At 36.2% G+C, this 27,156-nt stretch overlaps 1 protein-coding gene and 1 non-coding gene across 3 annotated transcripts; one reads left to right on the top strand and one right to left on the bottom strand.

Annotated features, from left to right (window-relative positions):
• The first annotated feature begins 2,353 nt into the window (after window positions 1-2,353).
• On the top strand, window positions 2,354-7,217 carry LOC103719702. The gene is made up of 2 exons (XR_606027.2): window positions 2,354-2,756; window positions 6,845-7,217. It is a non-coding gene; the product is annotated as an uncharacterized LOC103719702 (transcript).
• Window positions 7,218-10,814: 3,597 nt separating this feature from the next.
• On the bottom strand, window positions 10,815-26,617 carry LOC103696336. 2 transcript variants are annotated; one of them, XM_008777932.4, is made up of 4 exons: window positions 26,160-26,617; window positions 25,436-25,505; window positions 25,286-25,347; window positions 10,815-14,787 (listed from the first exon to the last, which is right to left on the bottom strand). In XM_008777932.4, exon 4 carries the CDS (start codon window positions 14,503-14,505, stop codon window positions 11,269-11,271), a length of 3,237 nt encoding a protein of 1,078 aa, XP_008776154.1. In that variant the 5' UTR covers window positions 14,506-14,787; window positions 25,286-25,347; window positions 25,436-25,505; window positions 26,160-26,617; the 3' UTR covers window positions 10,815-11,268. The 2 variants fall into 2 exon arrangements, with proteins under 2 accessions (XP_008776154.1, XP_026656651.1); XM_026800850.2 differs by having other exon boundaries at window positions 10,815-14,739.
• Between the last annotated feature and the right edge of the window lie 539 nt (window positions 26,618-27,156).

Genomic DNA, 27,156 nt, shown 5'->3' with positions numbered 1-27,156 from the left:
TTGACTGCACTACTATAGGAGATGGGTTGGGTTTCAAACTCTGGCCCAGGAAGAGACCCACATGAGTCTCCCCAAAGGCATCAAATAATTTAGATTAAGAAAATTATAGGGACAAAGAATTATTTTGATTTATTAACTAGTCATCAAATAGATCATTTTAGAGAGAAAAAAAAATCAAAATCAAGTTGCTTGTATCCAGTGACTTTACCAACTTGATCGATCAGCACTCTCAAGAAACTGTTTATAAAAAAAAATCGAGATTTCTATTGCATGAAAAATTTTGTATTTTTATATCCAAAATAAAATAATTAATATAAAAAATTAAATGATTAAAATATTGTAATTTATAAAATTGTGTATATTTTCTTCTTGAATGCTATCTAACATAATTTTATAATAAATTTTTTCTATTTTCAAATCTCTCTTTATAGTAACTCCTCTGAGAAAACAGCATGAAACCGAAAATAACTTGCAGCTATTAAGAAAACAAAAACTTAAATCATAAAGCAAGTAATGTATAGATCTTAAGCATCTCATAGACGCTCTTTTATGATTGAAATATTAAATATAGACATATATGTAGACAAGCATAAAATAAAAAGAACAAATATGACTAAATACCATAGTGATGAGGAAGTAGATGAATAAGAAAATAGGAAGTATTATATTTTCTAAACATGAAGCCTTTAATTTCCTCATGATGTCTACTTTCTAAATTAACACACTTGCATTAAAATAATTTGAGAACTAATGGTTCATGGACTAAAACAAAATCTAATTTTAAATCCAAATACTTCATATCCAAAAATTAAAGTTTTCGCACAAGCCAAATTTATCATCTATTTTGTCTTTCAAAACTATTTAACTTTAAAATTTTAGTTTTCTAATAGCTGTATAAAAATGGATTTTTAATTCAATAATCTAAGTGGAGACAACTTATGAAATAATGATTTATTGTTCAAATAAATAAGTGCTTTTAATTACGATATCATATGACTAACTTTGATTCTTTTAATTACGATATCAAAGTTGAATTGAGAAGACTGGGTGATAACAAATCTCATGCTTATAGAAAATATTTCTAGAATATATTTAGAAGCAATATTATTTATAGAGAAAAATATGTTTGAAAAACTGAAGGAAAATTTTATTTTGATCCAACATTAAAATTGGATTATATAAGAAAAAAAAATGGTATGGAAGCTTTGAAACATTCAAAGGAATAGAATTTATTCCAAACAAAAAATAAAAATAGTTCTTAGACCATCTTGTCATTCTCCTCAATTACCTCAAAATCTAGTAGGCTTCTTTAATATTAATTCTTTAAAATTTAAAATTCTAACTTTTTAATCTCATCCCACTCCACCAAACTCAGTCCTTTCTTGATGCAAGCTTTCCCTTTATATTAAGTATCCCACATATCCAATGTTCCTCCTTCACATTATTCTCTGGGATTTTTAATCATAACTTTTTTTCTCTTCCCCCACTCTATTAAGCCCAATCTTCTCTTTCCTCTCTTCCCACCCACTGAAAAAAGAATAATAGAAAAAAAGAAAATAAGAAAGACAAAGAGAAAAAGATGACAGCAGTGGAGGCATTTTGATTACTTGTAAATAGCTATCAACACTGTCATCGGGGACCGGATGGAGGGACAAGATACAATGAAATGATGAGTGGGGAAACCATATTGAAATTTTTCTAAAAGGATGAATTAATTAATTAATATAAGCATATATATATTTGTAAATTAAAAAATAAAATATGTAAAAATTGATGTGGTACATGCACTAAAAAAATTTATATTGTAGATTTAGTATAATTAGCCATTTTGTTCGTGGTCCAATCTACTGCACTATTAACTTGTCTGTAAATTTATAAAATCTTAATATAAAGCAGTGCGCGTATAATCCGCCAGCAACCATGTAAAAATGAGTGGATTCTAGCATCAACATAAAGCCATCAACTAAAGTATCTCCCTCTAATAGTGTGATAAGCAATTTAATCTCTGCGTATCATAATATGTATAATTTAAGAATATAACAATATTGCAGCTTTCCCTAAGATGGTATGATGTGGATGCATGGTAAAGTCTAACATAGTTTCGAAACATTACATTTGTAAGGTCGGTGCAAGATAGACAACAAAATCTACTTTTAGTAAGTTCCAATTTTGCAATAAATTCGCATGAGACGATCGACTGGGTGGCGGCATATGTAGCGAGCCACTCAGAAAAAAGGATGTCCGGAGTTTTTCGGGACATTTTGTTTTCCGATTTGATTGAATGTATTCGTACCTGTGTTATATGAAACGCCCGCTTTAGAAAAAATAAATAAATAAATAAATAAATTCGCATGGGACTAAAAAGATCGGCGTCCGGGCCATTCTGTGCCTCCTCCGCCAACCGAACCCCGTCGTAGAACATCGTCGGCGCCTTTTTATCCCCTCCCGGCCCTCCACTCTGCCGGCCTCCGCCACGAGCGGCAGCGCTGTAAGAATCTTCACCGCCGGGTCGCCGGAACTGCTCGGCGGGGAGCGGTTGTGGAGGGTGGGGAGACGTTAAAATAGAAGAATTCTGTGGGAAAGAAGAGGCAGCGACGGAGGGCGTTCTTCCACTTCGAAACCAGCCTGCCTAACAGCGTTGCGAGCACCCATTTGAGATGAAATTTGCAGATTGGTACCTGAAGATCGCGGCGGTATCGGCGCTGTGTGGAGCCGCGATGGAGCTCTTCATGATCCACACCGGCTTCTGTATCACTGTATGAGACCCTTCCCTCTCTTCTTCTTTTCTCCCTCTCGCTTTCTTATGTCTTCTGATTCAGGGATAGAGAAAGAAAGAGTGGTTCGTATGTTTGCAGCTATGTCTAAGCTTTAGAGAAGCCCGAATTCATTCCATTTAAATTTCTGGAGCATACCTGTGATGAAGCTGTTGGTCTTTATCTACTCCAACTCTCCGAGAGAATACCTGTGATGAGCAACCTGTCTTAGGCGATTCTTCTAAAGCTATTAAACATTATGTGTTCCACTACTTAAAATTGGGACATGATGCTGAAGTTCTTCATGGGTTTGGTTTAGGAAAAGCTGAAATCGGATCTGAAATTTGGGTGAAAATGAGCTAGGAAGATAGAAATTTTGGTGAAATTTGTGGATTGAGTAGGGTTGTGGGCAGGGATTAGGAAAACTTTGTGTGTGGAGAAGTATTTATGAGGGGGCTAAGCAGGCATTGCTTGGGTTGTAATGCAAGTAGAAGATGAGGGGAAAGCGAGGAATTAGTTCATAGTCTAGGGCTCGAGAGTCCAGGATCTTTCTTGAATTTTGAGAGGTTAATGTAGGTCTTTTGGAGGAGAAAATGACAAATTATAGGAGAGCTTAGAAAAGTTAGTATCCCTAAGACTAATCTGGTTACTGACTAAACACAAAATTAGTAAAAGACTTATAGAAGATATGCTTTTAATCTCAAAGACAAACTGATAACATATCTTGAATAAGATTAAACACAAAATTATCAAACAATTGTTAGAGATTTTTTCAAACTGATTATCCATCTGGGTTAAGATTCAAAGATAATACCTTTAAGTTTAACCAGGGGTAGAGGGTAGTATCTGACACTAGTCCACTTCAAGCTTGGGAAAAACCCTATCAAAAGCTTTTCAATATCATGGCTAAACATCAATCTAAGACAACTCTAACAGGCTGCAAAATATGCAATTTCAGATGACTACATTTAGTAGTTGCTCACATACCAAAAATTATATAATTTGAAGATCCCTAGCCTATGTATCAGGTGGTCAAAAAACATGTATCATTTTGTGTTATTTGAACTATCCAATTTTTTGACCACTTAGTATATAGATTAGGGATCTCCAAATCACATGATTATTGGTGTACAAGCATGACATCTAAAGGCTCGAATCATTGATGAGACCTCTTTTATCCAATCTAGACCTGATCAGATCTAAGTAAAGATCCACTCAAATGTAGTCAAGTCTACTGCTTTATAGAGGTAGACAGTAGAACAGTAGACTTGGCATACTCGAGTGGATCTCCACTCAGATCTAGATTTGATAATGGAGGTCTCACATCGATGATCCGAACTATGGTCTATGGAATGCGATCTACTATAGAACTTACTTATTTTCAACTGAAAAGGCACAGTAATTATGCTAGGTTTGAAGGAAGCATTAAGCACGACCATATTCCCACTAATTGAAGGAACCACTAATTATGCTAAGATTGAATAAACATAACACTAATGTTAAAAGAAAACACCATGCACAAAGCATAAAATAAACTTTCTTCCTTCAAGCCAAATTCTGAAAAAACAGAATAGTGAAACCATATTAAGTGTCTCAAACAATGTCATTTTGGAAATGATAAAGAACAAGAATGCATTTCAAAAATGTATCACCCATCACACCTCTAGTCAATACAATAGCGATGCATTTTCACATTGATTACAAGAGTGTGTTATCTCAGTTATCTCATTACAACATCTATTTGATCAAGCATGAATCATATGCAATGTTACCATCACAAGTCTATAGAGCAACACACAAAATAGTTAGGCTTTTTTGAAGTTACATGTGCATGATTCCTCTCATTAACATGGTCATAATATGAAAGAACATACCGATGATCCCATATAGATTCATAGTTACTCAGTGTATCTCTTTTTTTTTTTTGATAGAAAGAGAGGGAGACCCAGCCATCTTATAAATATCCAAGTCCAGATTTTTTGGATTTGCATCACCCAAGAGTCGAACCCAGAACCTTTGATTGCTAAGCAGAGAGGTGTGACCATTGGGCCAAGCCCCAGTTCACACTTGGTACATCAATGTGTTGCATCATAGATGTGCTCAAAGAAAACCTAACAAAAAATTAAAGAGGGGCAAAGACCAAAGAAAAGGCAGCAAGCTGCATATACTAGAAGTCCGTCAACTTTCAAATCTGTGAAAAGCAAATCATAAACCATACTGCAATTCACATTGCAAATCTTGCCCTTCCTCATGGAAACAATGTAATACAAATAAAAGAAACAATCAAAAATATAACCTGGATAGTTGAATGCCTGGCAAAAGTGGACCAAAACAGTTAAATAAAGCCTGAATAAGTTCTTTGATATTCATAATATCGGTGTAATGGGCATATAATTTGTTGAATGCCACTTTCCTCAATGGATCTAGTCGGTGCATATTTGTCTTTTGTTTGGAATGCAACCATGGTTGAGACTGCTTGTGCCCTCCGGTAGCTGCACATATTAACCACATTGATGTGCTCCCATGATACACATCCCATCATTAGTGATTCTAGTCTTACAGATAACATGGAGATCGAGTCACCTATATTTTGTAAACATAATCTTTCTACTTGTGCTTCATGAAGAAATCTTTCTGTGAGCAGAGAAAAATGAATATCAACAATCTCATAAACATTCATGTCGTGCATACAGACAAGTCTTTCTACTTGTGCTTCGTGAAGAAATCTTTCTGTGAGCAAAGAAAAAGAATATCAACAATCTCATAAACATTCACGTCATGCATACAGACTAGCAATGGGAATTTATTGTAATCAATGGTCTTAATTTGCTAGGAAAAAAAACCTCATAAACACAAATATGTATATATATTGTGTTTATAGTGATGGAGATTCAAGATTGTTTCATGATGCATCAGAGGGCTGTGGAACTAGGGATTTCTCTTAAATTTAGTTTTGGTTGTCAATTTGCTGTTTTTTTTTTATTTCTGGCTATTTTTTTAGTGGATTATGTTCATAGTGGATTATGTTCAATCAAATGCTGAGATCAGAAGATCTTAGATCTTATCATCGGCATAATTTCTGTATTGGTGATATTCAGTTTTCATGCAATCATGCTATGATAACCATGCAAAATGACCACACCTTATGGGATTAGTTTTGGGATTAAGAGAATTGTTTTTTGGGGTTATAAATGGGGGTCTTAGAGTATTATGTGATAAAGTTGATTGATTAATTAATGAAGAATGATGATTTACATAAGGTCTTCTTGTTCTCTTGTGGATATGATCTCAGTGTGGTTTGAGGCCTTGAAACCCTAAGCGTGATTCCTACGTAACAGTGTGAGTTCCTTGTGTTTTTTCTTTTTCTTTCTTTACTCTTAATTTTCTGCATTTTGTCCCTGTAATTCTCTAGTCTTCTACATTTGTTTCTTCTTTTTTCTGTGTCTTAATGATCGTTCTTTTCAGTTTCTCTTTGTTGTTAAGCCCCTTCTCCCTGGTCTACTGCTCCTGATTAGCAGCAAACCTCCATTTTGCTTTAGTCACGCTAATCTCTAGGGCCACAGTAAACAGACTGGCCTGATCTCATCACAGATTAGATCCAACTAGTCATAGAACAAGGTCCAATGATGTGTAAAATTCCCACCAAATCACTTCAAATCACTTAATCTTTGATACTTAAACCTACTGTCATTATGTCCTAACTCCAATTGGAAGTTTAATCTGTAGGAAGACATGTTTACCAAATCTGGAAGTCGTTCCTTCCATCTGTCTAATGAAGGAAAAGTACAATAATGATCATGCATTAGATAAAAGCAGCATGATTGTTATTATACTTATAACAATTAAGTTAACACTAAGTTTAATTTCCACACGAAAGCACTTGAATTTTGATGTTTCCATCTATGTTCATACTAGGAATCAAATAGAATGCCATTATAGGTTGGAGAATGATAGTCTAGAGATGAATCAGCATGCTTATGTGTCCATTTTCTTGTGCCTGCTTTGTGCTTCTCCATTGATTCTGAATCCTGACAGTCATGCTTCCACGGTATGCACATGGATTTCTTATGATGTGCTCCCATTTTTTACAGATGATAAGGTAACTGTTCTGGAGTCAGAAAAGCGAGCATGGGAGAGCTCTCCAGAAGCTCAAGCCATCAAAGATGCTCTTAATCCATGGAGAAAGCTTGATGAAGAAGCAAAAAGACCCTCATAATGAAATAAATGTCAATGGTGTGCCTCCATCAATTGATCTCATGCCTTTGGTTGCGCCGTTTCCTTGGGTTGAAAGGAAATAGAGGTTTGTCTGGAATTTAGATTTCATATCCACTGACTTGGTTTGTATTTCTCAAGAACTACTTTATGCGAAAATAATGTTAAAGAATAATCAAAACATAGATGTGTCTATCATATACTGATCCACAACCCAAATATATATTGAGAACTTCTTGCATGTTGAAGACATATTGTAGAATCGGGTTCCAATCTTTCATGCTCTTGCATCTTTATGATCTCTGCTGAAAACCATGGGGATCGATTTGGATCGGATTCAACTGAAAAGCTAGCCAATCAAAAGAAAGAAGAAATGAGCGATAGTTTGGAGAAAAATCAACAGAGGGGAAAAAAGGAAAAGCAATAGGGATCAGTGATAAAGTAGAGAATTATTTCAAGAAAACACACAAAAAAAAGGGAATTGGTATACCTTTCTGATAAGAGGGCAATCTAATTGAGAGGAGATCAGAAATGGTGGACAGAGATACATAAATAGAAGGAAGAGAAAAAGAGAGCGTTCTGGATGGAGACTGTAACAACCCAGGACCTCACCCAAAATGGCTAACCGGAAGGTATTATTTGGGTTCCTTTATCCTGTATAAGTACCCAAGATCTACCCAGCGAATAACCGATGTGGGACTAAACATACGCCCGCACGGGTCCTCACATACTCCCCCCGTTCAAGCCCTGACGTCCTCGTCAGGCTAAGGGTTCAAGTCTATTCGAATCTAATCACAAACACCATGATCAGCCTGTGGTCAGCTCTAATAGATCCGTGCTGCAGTGTCCCCTAGTCCACATAGGTTATGGGCCGGGTCCGCTCTGATACCATTTGTAACAACCAAGGACCTCATCCAAAATGGCTAACCGGAAGGTATTATTTGGGTTCCTTTATCCTGTATAAGTACCCAAGATCTACCCAGCGAATAACCGATGTGGGACTAAACACACGTCCGCATGGGTCCTCACAGAGACAGAGATATGTATAACTAAAAAGGAAGAGAAAAATAGAGGGGCTTTTGGAGATCGAGAGATGGGGGTTTGGTATTACAGAAGAGAGTGGGAGGATGTTGGGGGAAGAAGAGGAGGCAGGTTTTGAGATGAAGAACTGGGGAGAGCAGCAAGAGTGAGAGTTTGGAGGGAAGACATCTACGGCTTTCGTGAAATTAACAAGCATTGTATGGGTGGATGGTAAGTTCCTAGTGTCCCAACTCTTTCTACTATTTCTTTTTATTTTTTTTATTTTTTTAAATATTAATGCAAAAAAAATAGTAAGGAATTTCAAGAATCTAACTTGGGAAGTCTTGCAACCATAATGAGAATCATAACGGCAGACCAAATGTTAGTTATTGCTCAAATAGATTCTTAGTTAAAAAAAGCTCTTATTTACGAGAAAAGGGCCAGGGACTGGCCATCCATCTATGATAAATCAACGCTCTCTAGATGTGGAACCTTATAAACTAAATTTGCTTTTACTAAATATTTAACTATGCTATTAGATGGCACAAAAGCCAATATGTCTAAAAGAATGATTCAAGAATGCCGTCTGTGATATATGAAGTCCGCAAGGCTATTTTGTTTTTCCCTTCCTCTCCTTTGGTTTCCTCTACTCTAATAACTTTTTTTTATGTAACTTATATTCCGAGTTGCAATGGATCAGGTCAAATCACATCCAAGTAAGTAAAGATAATGACATAACAAAGTCTTGACTCATATCCTACCAGACTTATCAACCCATAATCCATTCACAGGTATTTCGAGTCACTAATTGAAGACAAAACCTCATATTTTTAAACTAACTTAGCAAATCCAATTTTCGTAATTCTTACTGGCTAGTTTTCAAAATAATTTAAATAACTAATATTAAAAAATAGTAATCCCTTAAAAAAAATTTATCCAAAATCATGGTATAACTCAATTTAAATTGTTCCAATCCAAATAGAACCCTACTGCCATAGCACAACTTGAGTCAAAGCTTTGATATACCCGATCTATTTAAATTCATGCACAAAGTTTAACCATATCCAGCCATAACTAAAAAACCCTTAACTCAAAGCCAAGTTTTCAAGTTAGATCAATTTATGCCATCATTATAAAAAAACTTCCTCGACTTAGCAATCAGAGATTCGTGTTCTAGCCTTCAGTTATGCATCACCAAATAATTACGCATGGACGAGTGTAGTGCAAGCAATTCTCCCTCCCTTTCTCTCTCTAGAAAGAAAGAAAGAAAACAAAAACAACCGAGTGACACCCCAATTTTATAGAACCGGTAGAAGAACAATATACCAGAGGCAGCATGGAGCAAGTTTGGCTATGCCAAGGATTCGATTATGTACACCAAAGTCTAGCATTCATATACATGGTGCAGACATGGTATCAGAAGCCCTTGCAATGAACTGCTTTTGTAGGAGTAAAATACAAGCATAAAACTCTTGGAAGCCACTGAGATGGTAGCTCAGTGATATCATGGCCTTACTTCCAACCAAGTAGTTCTGAGTTCAAAATGCACCGGCATCGATTAAATTGTGAAGACCGGATGTTCCCTGCTCGGACACGGAGTCTGGAAGAGTATATTGGTCTGCTGGTAACCTCGGTGGTGCCGGATGTGACGTACTCACATAGAAAATTCGAGCCGGAGCTTAGAGGGGTAATCGAGCCGGGCCCACAGATGGAGAGAGTATGAGTAAAACCGGCTGGGGTGCCCAACACACGGTCATTTCTTCCCCCTTTTTCAAAGCCAAGAAAAAAAAAAACTCCTCCTCCTGGAAGCACTATTTGACCAGGTGAGAAGGTGACCACAAAAGACCACCAACAAAGTTCCGAGCCGGATGAGGCCAACGCCCAGCTTACCTTTTAATATCTTTTTTTCTTTTATTTTTCTATTTATTTTCCATAACAGCATACCCTCCATTTTCTGAAATAGAAGTACCTCAGCACCGTGGAGGAAGGAGAAAACGGGTGCATCATTTGGGCATCTTGGTTCTATTTTAATCTTGATGAAAACAAACTTGATTAGACTGACATCGCACAACCCATGACTTGAAATTTTTAAAAAAAATTAGCCACTGCAGCTGCTACATCACATTACCTTGATATTGAGCTTATTTCCGATACTATTTCTTCATATTTTTATGGTAGTGGTTTTAATGGATTGTTGATAATTGAATGAAATTTTGACACCCCTATCGAGTCAAGAAAATCCCTAAGATACACAAGTAAAATTTCCTATACGGGCAATGGATACGCTGACGACGCTTCCATGGCTTCTATGAGATCTAATGATGCTAACACCTGGATTTCGGCCATCCGGCATGACCTACAAACCAGATAGGTCTCTCTTGAGGAAAATGTGAAGTACTCTCGGATAAGGTTATCCCTCTCATTTGGAGAGAGAGAGACTCCTTCTGAAAGTCAATTCTCTGTTCTTTCTCTGATTAAGTCTTCCAGTGAGGTAATTAAAAGCAAGTCCTCCTGGGAAGGAGGAGGTTGCTCATGTTCGATCCCCCAAAGGCCCCATATGTCGAGTGCCAAAAGTAGTGAGAGCCATCTAAGATGCACCAAGCTCAAGCCAAGAGTGAAACAATAGCCATCCAAGTGTTTCAAATGCAGCAAAACAAGTGGCTTTTGAATCCAACAAGATATTGATGTCATGGTAATATTCATACCCTGCCAAAAACGATAAAAACAAGCACCACGGATATAAATATGACCACCACAGTAAAATTAGTTGAATCCCTTGGTCGATTCTATCTGAACTATGGAAGCTATTAGCAAAATTAGAACTCAAGATTGAAGACAAATGAGATATAATTTGTGGGGGGCACAACACCTTGTTGACATCTTAGTAGCCGGCCTTCTTGGGCCTTCATTATATCAAAATGGCAGATTGCAGCTACACCAAAAGCCTGAACACATGGGATGGCTAAAATGAAACTAACTGCAAGCATTAAATATTAGAATCTTACCAAGCTAGTCCTGGTTGCATGACTAGAGATCTACATATATGAGTGTGGCCAATGGAGAAGACTCACTTCCAACTAGCAAAATGTGGATCCAGATTTAAGCTATCATTCAAATTGGATCCAGCAGAAGTACATGAATTCTGCAACTTCTGAAGCAAACTGGGAAGCATTCCTGTTGCCTTTTCAGTGAGAACCTGATCTGATAATCTAGGTATCCACCGAAAGGTTACAAACCACAGTCATACTTGTCAAAGATTCCCAACCCCCATTAGCCTAATGTTTCAGTCAACACTTGGAAACAGAAAAATCTCTGGCACAGATGCAGGATCAAGCTCATAATATCCACGTAGCTTGCCGCCTCTTTCATCAGTCAGCCGGAATACAGGTATTTGATGAGAGAATCTCAAAAATTCATCTTCCGGTATCTCCATCATGGTAATGCTGTTTCCTTTTCTTTCAGGCCTGAATACAGCTCTGTAGCCAGTCAACTTAGTTAAAAGCAAAACTTTCATGCCAGAACCAGTGCGCTCACAAATCTCCACCACATCATACTCACAATTTTCAAAATCTGAAAGTGTCCATCCTGCATGCCAATTCTTGTATACAGCCCAAATCTCACCAATGCTGGGGAGGATAACATATTGGTTTTTTCTACCAGCTGGTCTGGCTTGTACAAGATGAGAAAAGGTATCAGTAGTATCAAATGCAATGCTCCCGGTAGCAACTTTAAATGTTCCACATCCAATTGGAAGCTCCTTTCCCAACCACTGTTTCTCCTCCTCTCTTGAAGGACAAGCCTCAAGCCATATCACATGCACTCTAAAATCCCCCAATTCAACCTTCCTTATCCAGCCATAATACTTGGGATATTTGTCAATATCACTATAGAGTGCCCAAATCTGACCCTGTTGAAACTTTTCAATAGACTTGCCTTCTTCAAAGTTATGGAACTCTGATTCAGGATATTCATAGGTAATCGGAATTTGAGATGATGACGTAGATGGATCGTGACACTCCGCATCACTGTTAGCATCGGCATTCCGAGAATCTACACTATTTTTGTCAATCTCTACTCTGGATGCCTTCATTTCATTGACAAGTTTTGAAGCAGTTGTTGTCATATGCTGACTTGTACTTGCCTGATGTTTCTCCTCATAAACTCCATTTGCCCCATGAGGAGAAAAGTCCTGAAATTTCATATTTTCAATTTCCTCAATTGTAATAGTTCCAAGCTTCTCTTCATCAACTGCAGTCTTAGAATGCAAAACACTACATTGATCATCCAACTTTTTAACTCTGTCTGTGATGCTGTCAAGACTGATGGAATGAAAAACCTCTTGAAAGTTATCAGGAAGGGATGCTGAATCAAGTTCAAAACAACCTTTTGGAATGCCTTCTCTTTCAGCTCCAGTCATCCTATAAGAAGGAATGTTGTGAGAAAATCTAAGTATTTCACTGGGTGGTATGACATATGGGGCTGTTATTTCGCCTTCTGCTCGGATGAACAAGCTCACAAAATCCCTTAACTTCACTAATGGAATAACCCTTATGCCGGTGCCTGCTGCAAAATCTGAAACAACTTCTACAATTTCATATTCATACAACCTGTGACTGTCTGGATCAGAGCTCCACCCAACATCCCAGTCCTTGAAAAGAGCCCAAACCTCGCCCTTCCTAGGACATATGTCATACGAGTTTCTTTTTCTTCCTTTTTTCCAAGAAATAACATGAGAGAACATCAGCCGGTCTTCGGTGACTTCTGATTTCCCCAGTCTGAAGTTCCCGCAAGCAACAGGCAATTCCTCATCAGACCATGCCATTTCATCTTCATTTCTGGGGTCATGCTCTAGCCAAGTAAAGCGCAGCTTGAAGTCTGGCTCATCAACATGCCTAATCCGAGCGTAGAATCTGGGCATCCCATCCAGATTATCATAGACTGCCCAGATCTGATCAACTGCAAATTGATCTGGATTCCTGAACTTCTCAAAGTCGCAAAATTCTGGATCAGGATAGGAAAAAGACCCATGATTAGGTGAAGCCTTTGAGCTCGAATCAACACTAGAATCAGTCCCAGCTCGAGATGTTTCGTCTTTCTCAATGGTCCCTTGTTTGCTTTCCCGCAATTTATCCATAGTCACTTCATTTTCATTTGGTAATTTTTCAGCATGTGCTGTGCCTTCATTCTGTTTGCTATCCATTTGTTCGTCAAAAATATTGTTCTCACTAGTTCCCACATCAACCCCATACGCATCACCATCTGACAAGTCTTTCTCTCTCCGATCAACATTACTTGATGATCCACCCTTTCTCAGCCTTTTACAACTAGAAGGATTCATGAAGTCATCATCGTCATCAGCATCGCTTCCATCTTCATTATAAGTGACATTTTGCTTCTGCCTGGTTGATCTTCGCAGATAATGGCTGGCATCTGCCCCAGCACCCTGCTCTGCAGGAGGACCATCATCAATAACTACATCTTCAATATCAGTGGCATCTGAATCACTAGATTCAACAACCGCTTTTCTGCCCCTCTTCTGGCTTGTCTTTACAGAAGGCTTAGCTACCTGCTCTTTCTTATTCACCTCTTTAAGCTTTACTTTTTCAAACTTCACCTCATTGCCTGCCCCACCTTCAACATCAACCTTACCATCTTCTTTTGCCTTGTTCACAGGTCCACATCCATGTTCAGAGTTGACTGCTGGTGTCCCACCCACACTACCCTGAAATGCGGTGCTCGAAGAAGCATTACCAAATTGAGTTTGCTGGCTGGTATTATGAGCTTGCTGACTGGGAAACTGCTGTGGTGGAATTCCAGAACTATTATATGAATAGCCCGAATTTGTCCCAGGAGGCACAGCTTGTGCATTTAAATCATATGCAATAAAAGGTTTTGAGCAATTCTGACAGCGGAGAGCTCTGTTTAATATTGTCTTGTAATACTGGTATCTCATGCAACAAAAAGGGCAAATGGTCCAAAAAGTCTGGGAACCAGTGAAAGCTGATGGCTGTTGCTGCTGCTGATTCAAACCATTAAAATTCATGGTATGAACATTGCTTCTAGCATAAGGAGTCTTCTTGGCCTGCTGAGAAGGCTGCCTTGATGGGGCAATTTTTGTGTTAGCATTGCTTTTGATGTCATGGAGGGACCGCTTCGCACGATCAGATAATGTCATATGTGCTTCTCCAATTAACTTGAACGCAGCTTCAGCACCTGCAAACTTGTTTTTATCAGGATGAAGTAAAAGAGCAAGTTTGCGATACTGCTTCTTGATAGATGAATCATCTGCTGATGGCTCTACTTGAAGAATTCCATACCAGTCTATTTCCCCATTGACTTTAACTGCAGCAGAGCAATGCACATCACAAACAGTTAAAATCTGAGAGATGTTATCAAGGTCAGGAAAGAGCTGTTGGGCCCTGAGAGCAATCTTCCGTGCCCCAATAAAATCTTTGTTTTGCATTCTTTTTTCGGCAATGTCCTTGGCTCTGATAGCCTCTTCCTTGTTGCACTCCATCATGATAAAATGATATAAGAATGCCCTTAAATTCCTTCATGTAAGATGTTTCAACCAAAACAGGCTATGTTTCCTCTTCATGCTTATTAATCCTCATGAAGCATGTGCAAAAGAGAAATATATATCTTCAAAACAAGCTTGCTTCTCTGATATAGAATTATAGCTGTTGAACAATACCAGGATCTGATATTGCAAGTAGGACCAACTGTCTCCAACAACAATTCTGCAGTCCTGGGACTTCAGCCACCAACATGTAGCAGACAGAGGGTTACTTGAACTTCAGTCCTAAAGCATAAAAAAAGAAAATTTGACACGGGATTGCAGATTCACATATGCAGTTTCCATATTTCACATATCTGAACTAAATCCAAGTCCAATAATGACAGATAAAACCACCAAAAGCTGGCTATATTGTTTGAATCCAAAACTTTTCTCAGATGCCTACCCTCATCAAGAGGAAGATGCAATGACCTCAAGTCTTATTTGCAGAATGAAATAATCCAATCCTGATTTTCTTTGTTGAAAATAGTGCTATCGGATAAGCAAAATTTACTGATTTTATTTACATAAAAAAGGAAAACTGATAAGCCTGCAAATCTAATACACGAAGAAAAAGATTAGCAACCATGGGAGATCAGTCTCATTCTATTGCAATAAGCAGAGAGCCTAGTGAGGGGCTTCCTTTCCAGAAAGAGATGACTATACCTGACCATCTATCTAACAGTTTTGGATTTATAGCTACAGTGTATGAAGGAAATTCAAAAATTAACATGAAGGCTATATTGATCTGAATTAATCTCTGTTGATTAACATGGAGGCTAAAACTACCATCACCATAGAATAAATCTACATCATATTTTACAGTTACATTTAAATTTCAATCACCCCTATATCTTGATCTTTAAAAGCACTTTCAATCACACAGACTCCATATATTCTAACTTTAAAGGGAAAAAAAAAACTCGTCATACACATAAATCTGAACCTTTTATCAGCAATACATTATAATAAGATAAATTTAAATATTGACAAAGGATTCACCTTATTATAAGTATAATCCTACGTAACTCAAACTTCAAATCAAGCATGGAAGGCCAAAAATATAAAACTTCAGATTTCAGAAAATGGACTGCATGTTCCAGATCTCATAAAGGACTCCAAGAGGAGCATTCACCTAAATGAAAGAGAGGAAATTAAAGATATTGTCTTCGTAACTTGATAGAGACCACCATTTTGTAATCTTATAACAAGTGACACAATTCATAGACTAGAGGACTGCTAGTCAGAAGACAAGATAGTGCAGCAAAAGCTCAAAAATTCAATGACTTGTGGAAAATAGAAAATAAAGCGTGGCATGTCTGGACCATCCTATTGATATCAACTGATAATGACAACAAAATTATCAAGGAAAAGATAGTGTCCTGTTACAAGTCTTAGTGGGTGATAATTTACACCAGGATGTGTGTTAATGGTATCCCTTACAATAAGGATTTTAATCCAAAAGGTATTCGAAGTTAGTAATGAAAATAAGAAGAAAAATTGAAGTCAAGTTGGTTTAGTTTCAGTTTACTTTGTAATAATTAAAAAATTGGAGTTCCAGAACATTATTTACGTCAAAGTAGGTTTTAGGTCTAATTGTTGGTGGAAATATAGCCCTCCAGAATTGTAAGAGTAGGCCCTAGAATACTTAAGTAAATGATTAGTTTCTTTTTTTCATATCTCAACCAAGTTCTTTTCCATTTATTCCATTCTTATAAGTCTTTAGCATAATTAACAAATCATGTATGTAGCAACAGTCTCTCATCAGGTAAAGGAGAGGTATTGTCAAATGTAATTCAAGCCCCAAATAAAAAACCAAACAATGATCTACATATTTCCAATGGGGAGAGAGCACATGCAAACCTGCCAAATGTATTCTGGCTTGGAATGCTTACCTATAGACAATGCGTAAGAGATAGAATGGGGCTTATTCTAGAAAACTAGATAAAAAAGTGAGCTACTTAGCCATGATGCATCATACTTGTCTTTTGTGACGATTTAATATCATTTTTTATGTATCAATGAAATAATGCATCACCCATGACTTCCCTTTGCCATTAACATAACAACTTCCGATAGCTATCTACTTCCTATAGCTATCAATGCTCTCCTAACATTTCAGCATTATACGACCATCAAACTATGTTGCAGAGATGAGCAAAGAAACTTGACATGGTAGAAAGATACAGATTAAGCTAGACTAGAATTCAAAAATCTTGCAATAATTTTATAACTAGTATTACTATATATATAGAGAGAGAAAATTTAGTTATCAATGGTGGAACTTTCTTAAGAAGCATAGATCTGATATTTTAGATAAAACAATAAACAAAGGGCAGATTCTTAGGTGCCATTTGACATGACTTTAATTTCCTATTTTTAGAAATAGAAAAATAAAAATTCTACTTCTACGTTTCTAATTTTTAAAAACATAAACATGCCTGCTATAGTTAATACTTTTTAAAAACATAAATATGGTAGTGGTGGCAGCGGTGGCAGTATTGGCATTGGAGGCAGCAACAGCAATGGTGGTGTTGGTGGTGAGGGGCTGCGGTGGTGTGGCAATGGCAGTTGTTTTAAAAAAAAAAAAACAATGATAGCAGTGGCAGAGGCAGCAAAAAAGATGGCAGCATGGTGGAGACAAGGTGATGGCAGTCATGGTGGTGGCGACGGTGGCAGCAAAGGTGTGACGGAAGCAATGATAGCAATAGCAGCATGTGGCAATTGCAATGGTGGCAGCAGCAGTGGGTGAGGTGATGACATCAATGATGGTGGCTATGTCGGTTGTGGTAGTAAAAACATGAATTTCTTATTTTTAAAAATACCGAGCATAAGGATCTCTTACTTTCATTTTTTTCCAGAAATAATGAAAATAACTTTTTTTTAAAAAAATAGAAACAATAGCACCAAATATGTTTTTTGTTTCAGGTTCCATGTTTTTGTTTTTAGAATAAAAAAAAGAAATAAAATTGATGCCAAATAGGCCCTTAAAATCATATAGCTCGAAGGTTTGAGGAACAAGCAACAATTTCTCATATTTCGTAAATTAGAAGTTGCCATCTGTATACCAGATTTACTTCTAAACAGATTCGAAGTATCGAGGTGGGGAGTATTAATCAGGGATGGGTATGGCAATGGGTGGACAGATATATGGCCAATATGGTCTTGGTTGGCTTTTTGGGGTTAATTTTGGATTCATATAATTTTTAGGTGTAGGTTTTATGGTCCAACCAAAACCACAAATCATTTATTTTCATCTAGATCTACGCTCATGATTGATGAAATAAAATTAACCCTCATTTTGATTTTCAATTAAACACAAAATTCCACTCAAATTTTTGGAGGAATAAGGAAAAAAGGACAGGGTTGGAGATTTATCTAGCTCGAATGCTTTTCTAGCCCTAAAAATCAAAAGCCAACCTTCAACCCTATAAGCCAAACTCCCTAGGTAGCAAGGACGGCAGAACTGATATAGAGCACCGCACCGGTTCTCCGGCGGCACGAGTCAGTACAGGCCGTGCTGGGCCTGTACCGACGGAGGAGAGGGCACACAAACCGTGGGAGAGAGGGAGAGAGAGAAGGGGAAGAAAGGGAGGGAGAGGGAGCCCGACGGAGGTTGGCGGACGCCGGCATATATACACAAGCATCATGCACTATGCATATATACTAATGAAAAAAATAAAATAAATGTAAGCAAAGAATTGAAAAAATATAAATGATCAAAAAATAGAATTTAAATTTGCAGGCAAGTAGGATTGGCTCTCATAGATACAAGGTCAGCCCTTAATCAAGCATTAACCGTAGATAATTTAAAGTTAAATCAAGTACAATTAAACACTTTTCCCCTTTCTTCTACTACTCTTCGCCCTTCTCTCTCGTTGTCATTGAAGGAAATGTCTTTACAGGCCCAAGCAAAGTATGCATTAACCTAATAACCCAAGTTTTAAGATAGTGAGTGGGGGACAACCCAAACTTAAGCAAGACCCTCAATGGATGTATGGAATACTATGCTAGTATTAGTTCATCAGGCATATAAGGTAACTTCGAAGTGGACCTAACTTTGTTCACACTTTTCAAGAGTTGGTGTCCTGGAAGAACATAATCAAAAATGATCTTAACTCATTACTGGATCAGTTTTTAATGGTTGATGATGTTTGTAGTTAATATTGAAGTTCAAGCACATAAATAGCATCGCCTCATGCCATGTCATATCGATCCATGGTACTATAATTTGACCCTATCAATAATATTTGTAGCAATGTTTCTTGGACTCTATTAGCACATGTTTAACGAATAGGCTGCACACTAAATAAAATCATTATTTATTACAAAATAACATCAAAAGTACTTATTCTTGAAAAATTTATGCCAAATTGTATTTTCTTGGGTCAAGGACAAAAGAACCTTCCCTTCACAGCACAAAAAATCTTCCACCTCCATTCTAGAATTGAATCGAGCACATTCAAATTAACCCAAAATAGATCAATTGAGGGTTTAGCTAATGACTGGACTCAGAATTACAGTTATGGATGACAGTTTAGATTAGTTAAGTTACTAGAAAAATCATTATATTATGGGCATTTACATGGTCTTGAAATTGCATGTTATTCTTCTATGCAACTAATAGTTTTTGCCTTGAAATGAAAATTCATAAAATTCTTGAAAGGGTGGAAATTTAAAGGGAGAAATTTCCGAGTTCATGATTCCCTATCATCGCATATTTTTTCAATCATTTTATATTTTTTCCATTTTTAAATTTATCCTTTAACAATGAAACACCTTTTAAAATATCTCAACTTTCAAAATTTTGAATTCTGAATCATCAGCGAGAGAAAAATCATGATACTTGAGATTAAAAGCATCCAGATGCAACCTGAATATAATTTAATTATGAATCTATGAATTATTTAAAAAACTCGTTGATCAATGTTTAGACCAAAAGAAGATCAAACATCACCTAACTTTGTGTGGCCTTTGAAAATATCTCATGTTAGCTTTTTTGAACTATGCATGTTCCCTTCAAAAAAGTAAACTTTACTCATCCAGTTTTAATACTTAACACCTCAAAAAAGCTTTGAACTATTGGTTGGTACAGAATGTACCAGCCCACATGTACCATGCTGGCTTAGGACCAGTAAAAAGGAGCATTGGTGCAGGTGGTATCTAGCATAACCACATCCAAACCAACCCTAATCAAGTAGTTTAGGTCATACTGCATTCAAACCAGCTTGAACCAAGCCCAAATCAAGATCCAGACAATCCGACACTAATACAGCTCAAGACGACGTCTATTTGATTTGGCGGCTCATTTTCCACCATTTAACTATAAAACCTACGTGGTTTCACCAAAAATTGTCCTAGGTGTTTAAATAACAACTTTAGATAATAAAGAGTTCACTTCAAGCGCCGATACTCACAGGATTCACCTTGCATTAGTACATCTTATCTAATGCCAATTTCTCATCCTCTTTACAAGTTTGTAGAAGAACCATAAGAGAACTCTAAATATAACTAAGATCAAATCTTGTTTACTTACAATCTTAACAAAAAAATGACACAATAAGAATTATAAATAGAACTTCTTCAAAATAAGAAAGCTTTTGATACCAAAATTTCTCACCAAATCTCACTTAGACTAAGTAAACTTCAACACCTTCGAACAGAGTGAGTTATCAATCTAGAAAATACTTTCCAAATAGTGGCCAGACTTAGGCTTTATCTTAAATGGAGTTGTATCAAGTCTAATACTAGTTCATCTTAAACAGATTTAGACCCAGCTCTAATAACCATAGTTAAGTTTGAACCTACATATAAAGTATTGGCACATAATTTTGAATTCGACTAGAATCAAGAGCCTTATATTGTTGATATAGTCTGGTTACGTGCACACACACACACACAGCCCATATGTAGATATTGTATATCATGTATTTTTCAGTTACAGCTATGCAAATTAGGATTTGTTGGACATGATTATGGACTTATATTCGACTTGAATCTAGCAAGATGCTAATTTGGTGGGATTCATTCCCCAAAAACCTAATCAAGCTTGATATTTTGCAGTAGAGAAATCTTAGTTTGTCTATTTCCAAATGCAACTATTCACATATTGTATCACCTCTCTTTTTGCAACAAAGGGGTAATCATGTAATTACATTGTCAGGCATTGATTGTTTTAGACAAACAATTAGAAGTTTCATGTGCACTAAGAGGTGAACAAAAATAAAATGGCCATTCAAATGTAGACATGTTGAAGTAAAGATTAAGGTAGAACATCTCTTGCTGCATATAGTACAAATCAGATCATGATATTTGTGATGTTGCTTGACCATAGTGGTTTACTATTTTTCAAAAAAGGAATTTTGAAGTGTGATAATAGGATTTCTACTTTAGTAGAGTACTTGAAGTTCACAATTGTCTCTACCCACCCATACTAGCAACCATTTACTAAAAAATATTTATTCCAGAGTCTATACATGCATTAAATAAAAGGAAACAAATGTAAATATCTAATCAAGTCTTTTTGAGTCATTGACTTCAGCATACACAGAAAATCATGACTAGAGCACTTAAATTGGAACTCCAATCTTATCTATTGCAACAAAGAAAATATCAAATTGTCGCATGGGCTTATCATTTGATGCAGAACCAACGTGAGAGGGATTAAAAAAATGGGACAAGTGGGGTTTGATAGCTTTCAAAAATTAGTGTAAAGGAAAGAGAGGTCTATGTCAATTTAGGTCAAAAACTTCTTTATGTAAAGTTACCAGAGTACGATTAACCTTTGGCTTTGAAATCATACGATTAACCTTTGGATTTGAAATCACTGCTTATATACCTGACATTCGCTATAATTTATAAGTGTAGTATTAGTAAGAGGAGGAAGGGTTAACCGATGCCTTCTAAGAGAGTAGTTGTTGATTGGTATTAATCCTCCCCCCGTCCAATTATGGTTGGCGTTCCTAGAGATGGAAGTACTGACCTATTATCATGAAGGGTTGGTTAGGGGAATTTTGCTTAAGCATTTGACTCCAAGATTTCCATATGACTTATTTCTTCATTATTTTGTATCTAATGATATTATTAAATGGAAGAAGAAAGATCCATTTAGTTTCTCATTGCCTACCATCTTTTTCTCATGTTTTATTTCTTCATTTTCTCTAGCATTTCTTAGTTATGACATGTATGAGAAAATTTAGTGACATTTGAGAAATAGTGGCATGCTAAATTGCAACTCGCAAACTTTGAATGGAAATTATAATAATAGAGATAAATTTTAGCAATATTAGGGGTGGCAATTAGGCCGGGTTGGACCATATATAGGTTGGCTATAAGTTTGGTCAAAAAATTAATCAACCCGAACCCGACCAGCTTATTAAATAGGTCAAAAATTTAGACCCGGACATTTTATTAAATAGGCAATCCAACCTAACCTATAATTGGCCGAATCAAGTTAAGCAAGTTCGTGGTTTAATTATTGCCACTTCTAGTTCTAGGTGATACTAAAAAAGAGTATGAAAGTCATCAAAAGTATAAACATCTTTTTTATAGAATAATAATAATTATAAACTAAGAAAAGCCTACATATTTTATCTTACAAGTATTCAACTCCATGTCATTAAGTTTTTTTCTTCAAGTTCCTTGTTATTTCTTTTCCTTTGTTTTCCATCCATTCCTCTCTTTCCTTAAAATTATAAACATTATCGATATTTCTCTACCTTTCTTTTTGAAAATTTAACATCTTTTCTCCATTTTTTGTTCTTTTTGGATCTATGTAAACCCATGGATCTCTTAACTTTAAGACCTACATAAAAAATCAATAAACTTTTATTCTTTATTGCTTAGTTATCATTTTGTAGTATCTTATTTTATTTTTTAAAATAAATTCAACATCTTTTTATTCTAGAATAATAGTAGTATTGATTTTTCTTATTTTTCACAACAAGGCATATAGTTCTAGATAACTTGCTCTTTACTCAACTAAGTTGAAATAATATTTTGTAAGAGAAATAATTATCTCACTAGATTTTTAATATTATTTGCACATTTTGAGGGAGTACGAAAGCATTTTAATTAATCATCCAGCTTGGTTTTTTATTATATCTATAATTTTCTTCCAATATTTACGAATACCTAACAATTATAAGTTTAAACTTTCCATTTATTTCATTTATCTCAATTTAAGGAAACTTCAATCTCTTCACTTCTATTGCACACACATGACCACACACATTAATTTGTGAAACTAGTATAAGATGTCCCCATAAACATCTTACATATATATATAAATTTATATACACATGAAATTATCTCATTATCTACATCCCATCATTTCTTTTATTAATTTTTAATATTTAATTTATCTTGTGTATCAATCAATACCCTTGGTAACATGATCCTCAATAATGGCAACACTACCATGCCTACCGCTAGTCGACACACCTCATACATAGATCGAACCTTGGTTAAAGCAAAAAACGCATATTCATTCACTTATCGATGGTCCCCTAATAACATGTGAATCACAATGGGGGTGCTAAATTGACTAGCTTTTCTGCCACATATTTAACTATTTTTGATCTTTCAACAAATTTTATGCGATGACAGCTTGGATGCAATTGGTACCATGAAGGAAGCACTTTACAAGTCTTAAAGGGTATTATTGAATTTGATATAAGTGGAAATGAAGTACAAAGTTGCGGTAATAGATGTTGCAACGGGTGGGAAGAGTTTCAACGTGTTAGGCCACTAAAAATAGCGCTATGCTCATATCTCATCGCATCTACAAACATGAAAAACCAGTGGAATTCAAGAGGCATGGGAATTTATAATTATTTGCAAATCATTTGTTGATGAAATAAGAAATGGTTATCTGTAAGAGTTAAATTCCTACAGAAGCATTAGTGGATAGCCAAAATTATATCAAAAGACTTACTTTTCCCAAAAATCTCTTTGGAATTTAAAGTCCAATGTTTACAATTCATTGCAACCTTGCAAAATCAAAGTTTAATCTTGACAGAATGCTTATTGACATTTAATAAAATGACAAAATGAAAATGCCTTACAAATTTTTTTTTGATGAAAAGTCCAAAATGACACTGTTTCTGATAATTTCATTTTGAAATTCTGAATCATTTTTCAAATCGTATACATGCTACTAAGAGTTAATAAAGCCACAAAGTCAAATATTAAACAATAGAAAGTGCCCGAGCACATAAGTTGAGCATAGTAGATAAGAAAATATAGAGTGGATTTTTAACAAAACAAGATAGAATGGGGTCAAAGGCAAGTAGATTATAGGGCAGACGAGTTGCATTAATCAAAAGTAAAATACTAAAACACCAACAAAGATGGAAAGAGGAAGGCCTAATGATGAGTTTGAAATGGACAAATGTCAAAGATTATATCCCTCAATAGGAATGAAAGGCAAAGGAGTTGTAAGGCCAATCCCAAGAAGTTGAAACAAGGGTTTCTTATTATGGTTAAGGTCATCCCAAGTTGAGGACTGAAAGGTTCTCATCATGCCCATTTCTCTACTATTTTAATAGCAGAATCTTTCTATGACTGGACCTTCCATCTCTATCTCTACTATTTTAGTGGCAGAAGCTTTCGGTGGCCATACCTCATTTGTTTCTGAAGAACTGCCCTTCTGTAGCCAGATTTTTTTAAAAAACTAAGTGAACATAATTAATAATGATGTTAATATAATCGAGTGAAAGAGGAAATAAATAAAAGTCCCCTGATACATCTTCCATTTCCATGACTAGGAAATTGAAGAAGTGACAGTCCATGGGCCCACTTCCATCCTAGCTATCTAGCAAGTGAATACAGCCATTCCAGTTTCCGACTTCCATGAACATTTCTCCATTCGAAAAATCATTGACATTCACTTATCCTCTCATGTGCCTTGCACATGCAGCACACTATAAAAGGATAAATAGCGGAATTATCATGCTCTTTATAAGTTGGATGAATTTGTAAAGCCAACCTAAAATTGCTGGAACAAGGCTTGTTGATTTTGGTTATTTTACCTTACTGAAGGATTGAAAGGATGTCCTTACTCCAAGAAGGATAAATGGGGAAATTTCATGCTTTTTTTTAGTTGGAAATTTTACTGATCATAAAAGTAATTGTATTTTTAATTACTGTCATGAATCTTATGGTAAGTTACATGTGAAAAAAAAAACTACTCAACCTACAATATGAACCAGAACCACTATGTAAAGAGGAAGAACAGGGATAAAAATGAAAATCATGTCAAAAAGAAAATCCGAAAGCCAATCGCAGAAAGGTGGGTCACAACTGTAACCTACACAGCAGAAGACTAAAGTAATGACAATAAAATGTCCATCAAAACAGGATCATTTATGAAGCACAACTCCAAGCGAAGAAGGCTCCGCAGATGAATTCAGCATCAGAATAGATCCTCCCAGAAAATGTGCAAGCATCAAACCTTTTAATAAATGAAAATATAACCAGATAAATTCCCGCTCTCGATTCTTTGAAATTTACTAGCAGAACTTGCGCAGATCTTGTGATGCAAAGTTCATAGCACAAATTTTTGTCCTAAGAAAACAAAGTCCTTATGAAAATAAATATGTACTATCCACAACTTCCACAATTATATAAATGGAAAATTTGAGCAAAAAATAAAGTGTATAAAAACTCAGGTCAGCATGTACGGAGGGGTCCATAACATATATCGACAAAAATCCATAAATTTCATGAATAACACCTTACTCACCTTAGCGAGATCATATATTGCAGCTCTACAAAGATCCAGAAAGAAGAACACAATCTCAAAACCTGCAAAATGAAAAATCTTTAGTTTCAAATTCTTAGACATGCGATATTTTTTGGAGTCATCAACTTCATAAAAATAATGTTTTCTCACCTTAGTCAATTCATAAAAGTAGATATTGCAATACAAAGGTGATCTAGATAAAAGCCCATGATCTCAAAATCTGCAAAACAAATATCACTAGCTTCAAAATCTTTAGAGATACGATTATTCTTTCAGGTTTAAGCTTTTCATAAAAGGATTAAAAAGTTTCCAATCGGGTTAGCAGCAATGCCCCACATCTTATCTAACCAAAATGCAAACCCTTCCAATGATTCCGCAAACAAAATGACAAAAACACTCGGCAGTCATTTTACACTTACGGCATGCTTGACTCCCCCAAATGAATTCCATGCATGAACAGAAATGTATCAAATGCCAAAAAAACCCGTTTATAGGCCAAAAAGCGATCTCAGTAGCTAGTCACAGTAAACCGTCAAACTTTTGAATGACTCGAACCATCCATAGTGTTTTAAGATTCCAGAAAAAGAAAAACCATCACCTTCGAAACCATCTTAACATTTATTAAAGGAAAAAAAAATGATTCAGAAGAAGACCACCTCTCCATTAAAAAGTTTAGAATTTAAAATTCAACAAAATATGCAGAGAAAAATGACATGACCCGAAAAACAACTTGGTAAGCAAATTCCACCTCAAAATCGCGCATACCATCTAATCTCAAAAATGATTCATCACTTGCCACAAAACGAGAACATTGCAACCAAAACCCTACATTCCACCGACCAACCAGACAAAGCTTAAAACCCTAAACTCTTACCAGAACAGAAATGGCGAGCCCAGAACGAAACAACCAGCTCAGCAACGAGAAATGCTTAAGGTAACGAATCGAGGGCGAGAACAGAGCAACGGAACCGCGTACCCTCCCGTAGCATCCGAGCAAACCCGACAAGAGAGAAAAGCAGAGTGACGAGACAGCAACCAGGGAGCAGGTCGGAAACTTCGAGAGGCCAGAGGCGGAGCTCCGCCTCACAGTGGCGGCGCCCCCTCCCGGAACCCTAAGCGGGTGGCCGAGGAGATGAGGAGGAGCAGGGCTTCGAGAAAACCCAAAACTGGAGAAAGTTCGAGAATCGAGAGAGAGAGAAAGAAGGGTGGGGAGACGGGAAAAAAAAAAATGGAGGGGAGCGGAATGGGGGAAATTCGGGGACTCCGCTTACCCGCGGCCGCGGAACCTTAACAAAAAAAAATAATAGAGAACAATACCGAGGGGGTGACTGAGAGAGAGAAGAGGAGGGGGTTGGGAGGGCGAGGTTATATGAGAAATGAATGGGGAGTATTTGACAAATATTTGGCACGTGCAGCTGCATGTGATGTTTCATGGACGGGTGCGTTTGGATCCAAATACTAGAAGAAGTGTACAAGTATTTTATATTTATATTTTTTGGAAAATATATTTGTAATTTTTGAAAACACCTTGTACAGCTAGGGAGAGAGGAGGAGAGAAAAAAATAAAATATATCCAACATATTTACCTGGCCAAAATGGAAGAGTCTAGAAGGCTGGAGAGATTTTTTTTTTATATAAAGAAAGCTGGAGAGATTTACCTATGTTACAATGATAAAAAATATATATATTATTAAAATAATATTATTATTATAGTAAGAAATAAATTTTGTTCGTACTCAAATTCCGTTTGGTTTAAGATTGAAGTAGAGAGCTCTGATCGCCAATTTTCAATCTTCCATGAGAAAGGTTTGGAGATAGTCTCATATAATCGACCTCCAATAAGTTAAGCTATGCATAGAAAGCGATTTTAT

The sequence above is a fragment of the Phoenix dactylifera genome, chromosome 12, assembly GCF_009389715.1.
Source record: "Phoenix dactylifera cultivar Barhee BC4 chromosome 12, palm_55x_up_171113_PBpolish2nd_filt_p, whole genome shotgun sequence".
Lineage (NCBI taxonomy): Eukaryota > Viridiplantae > Streptophyta > Magnoliopsida > Arecales > Arecaceae > Phoenix > Phoenix dactylifera.
Note: the sequence above shows the minus strand (reverse complement) of the source record. Positions and strands in the feature narration are given on the sequence as shown.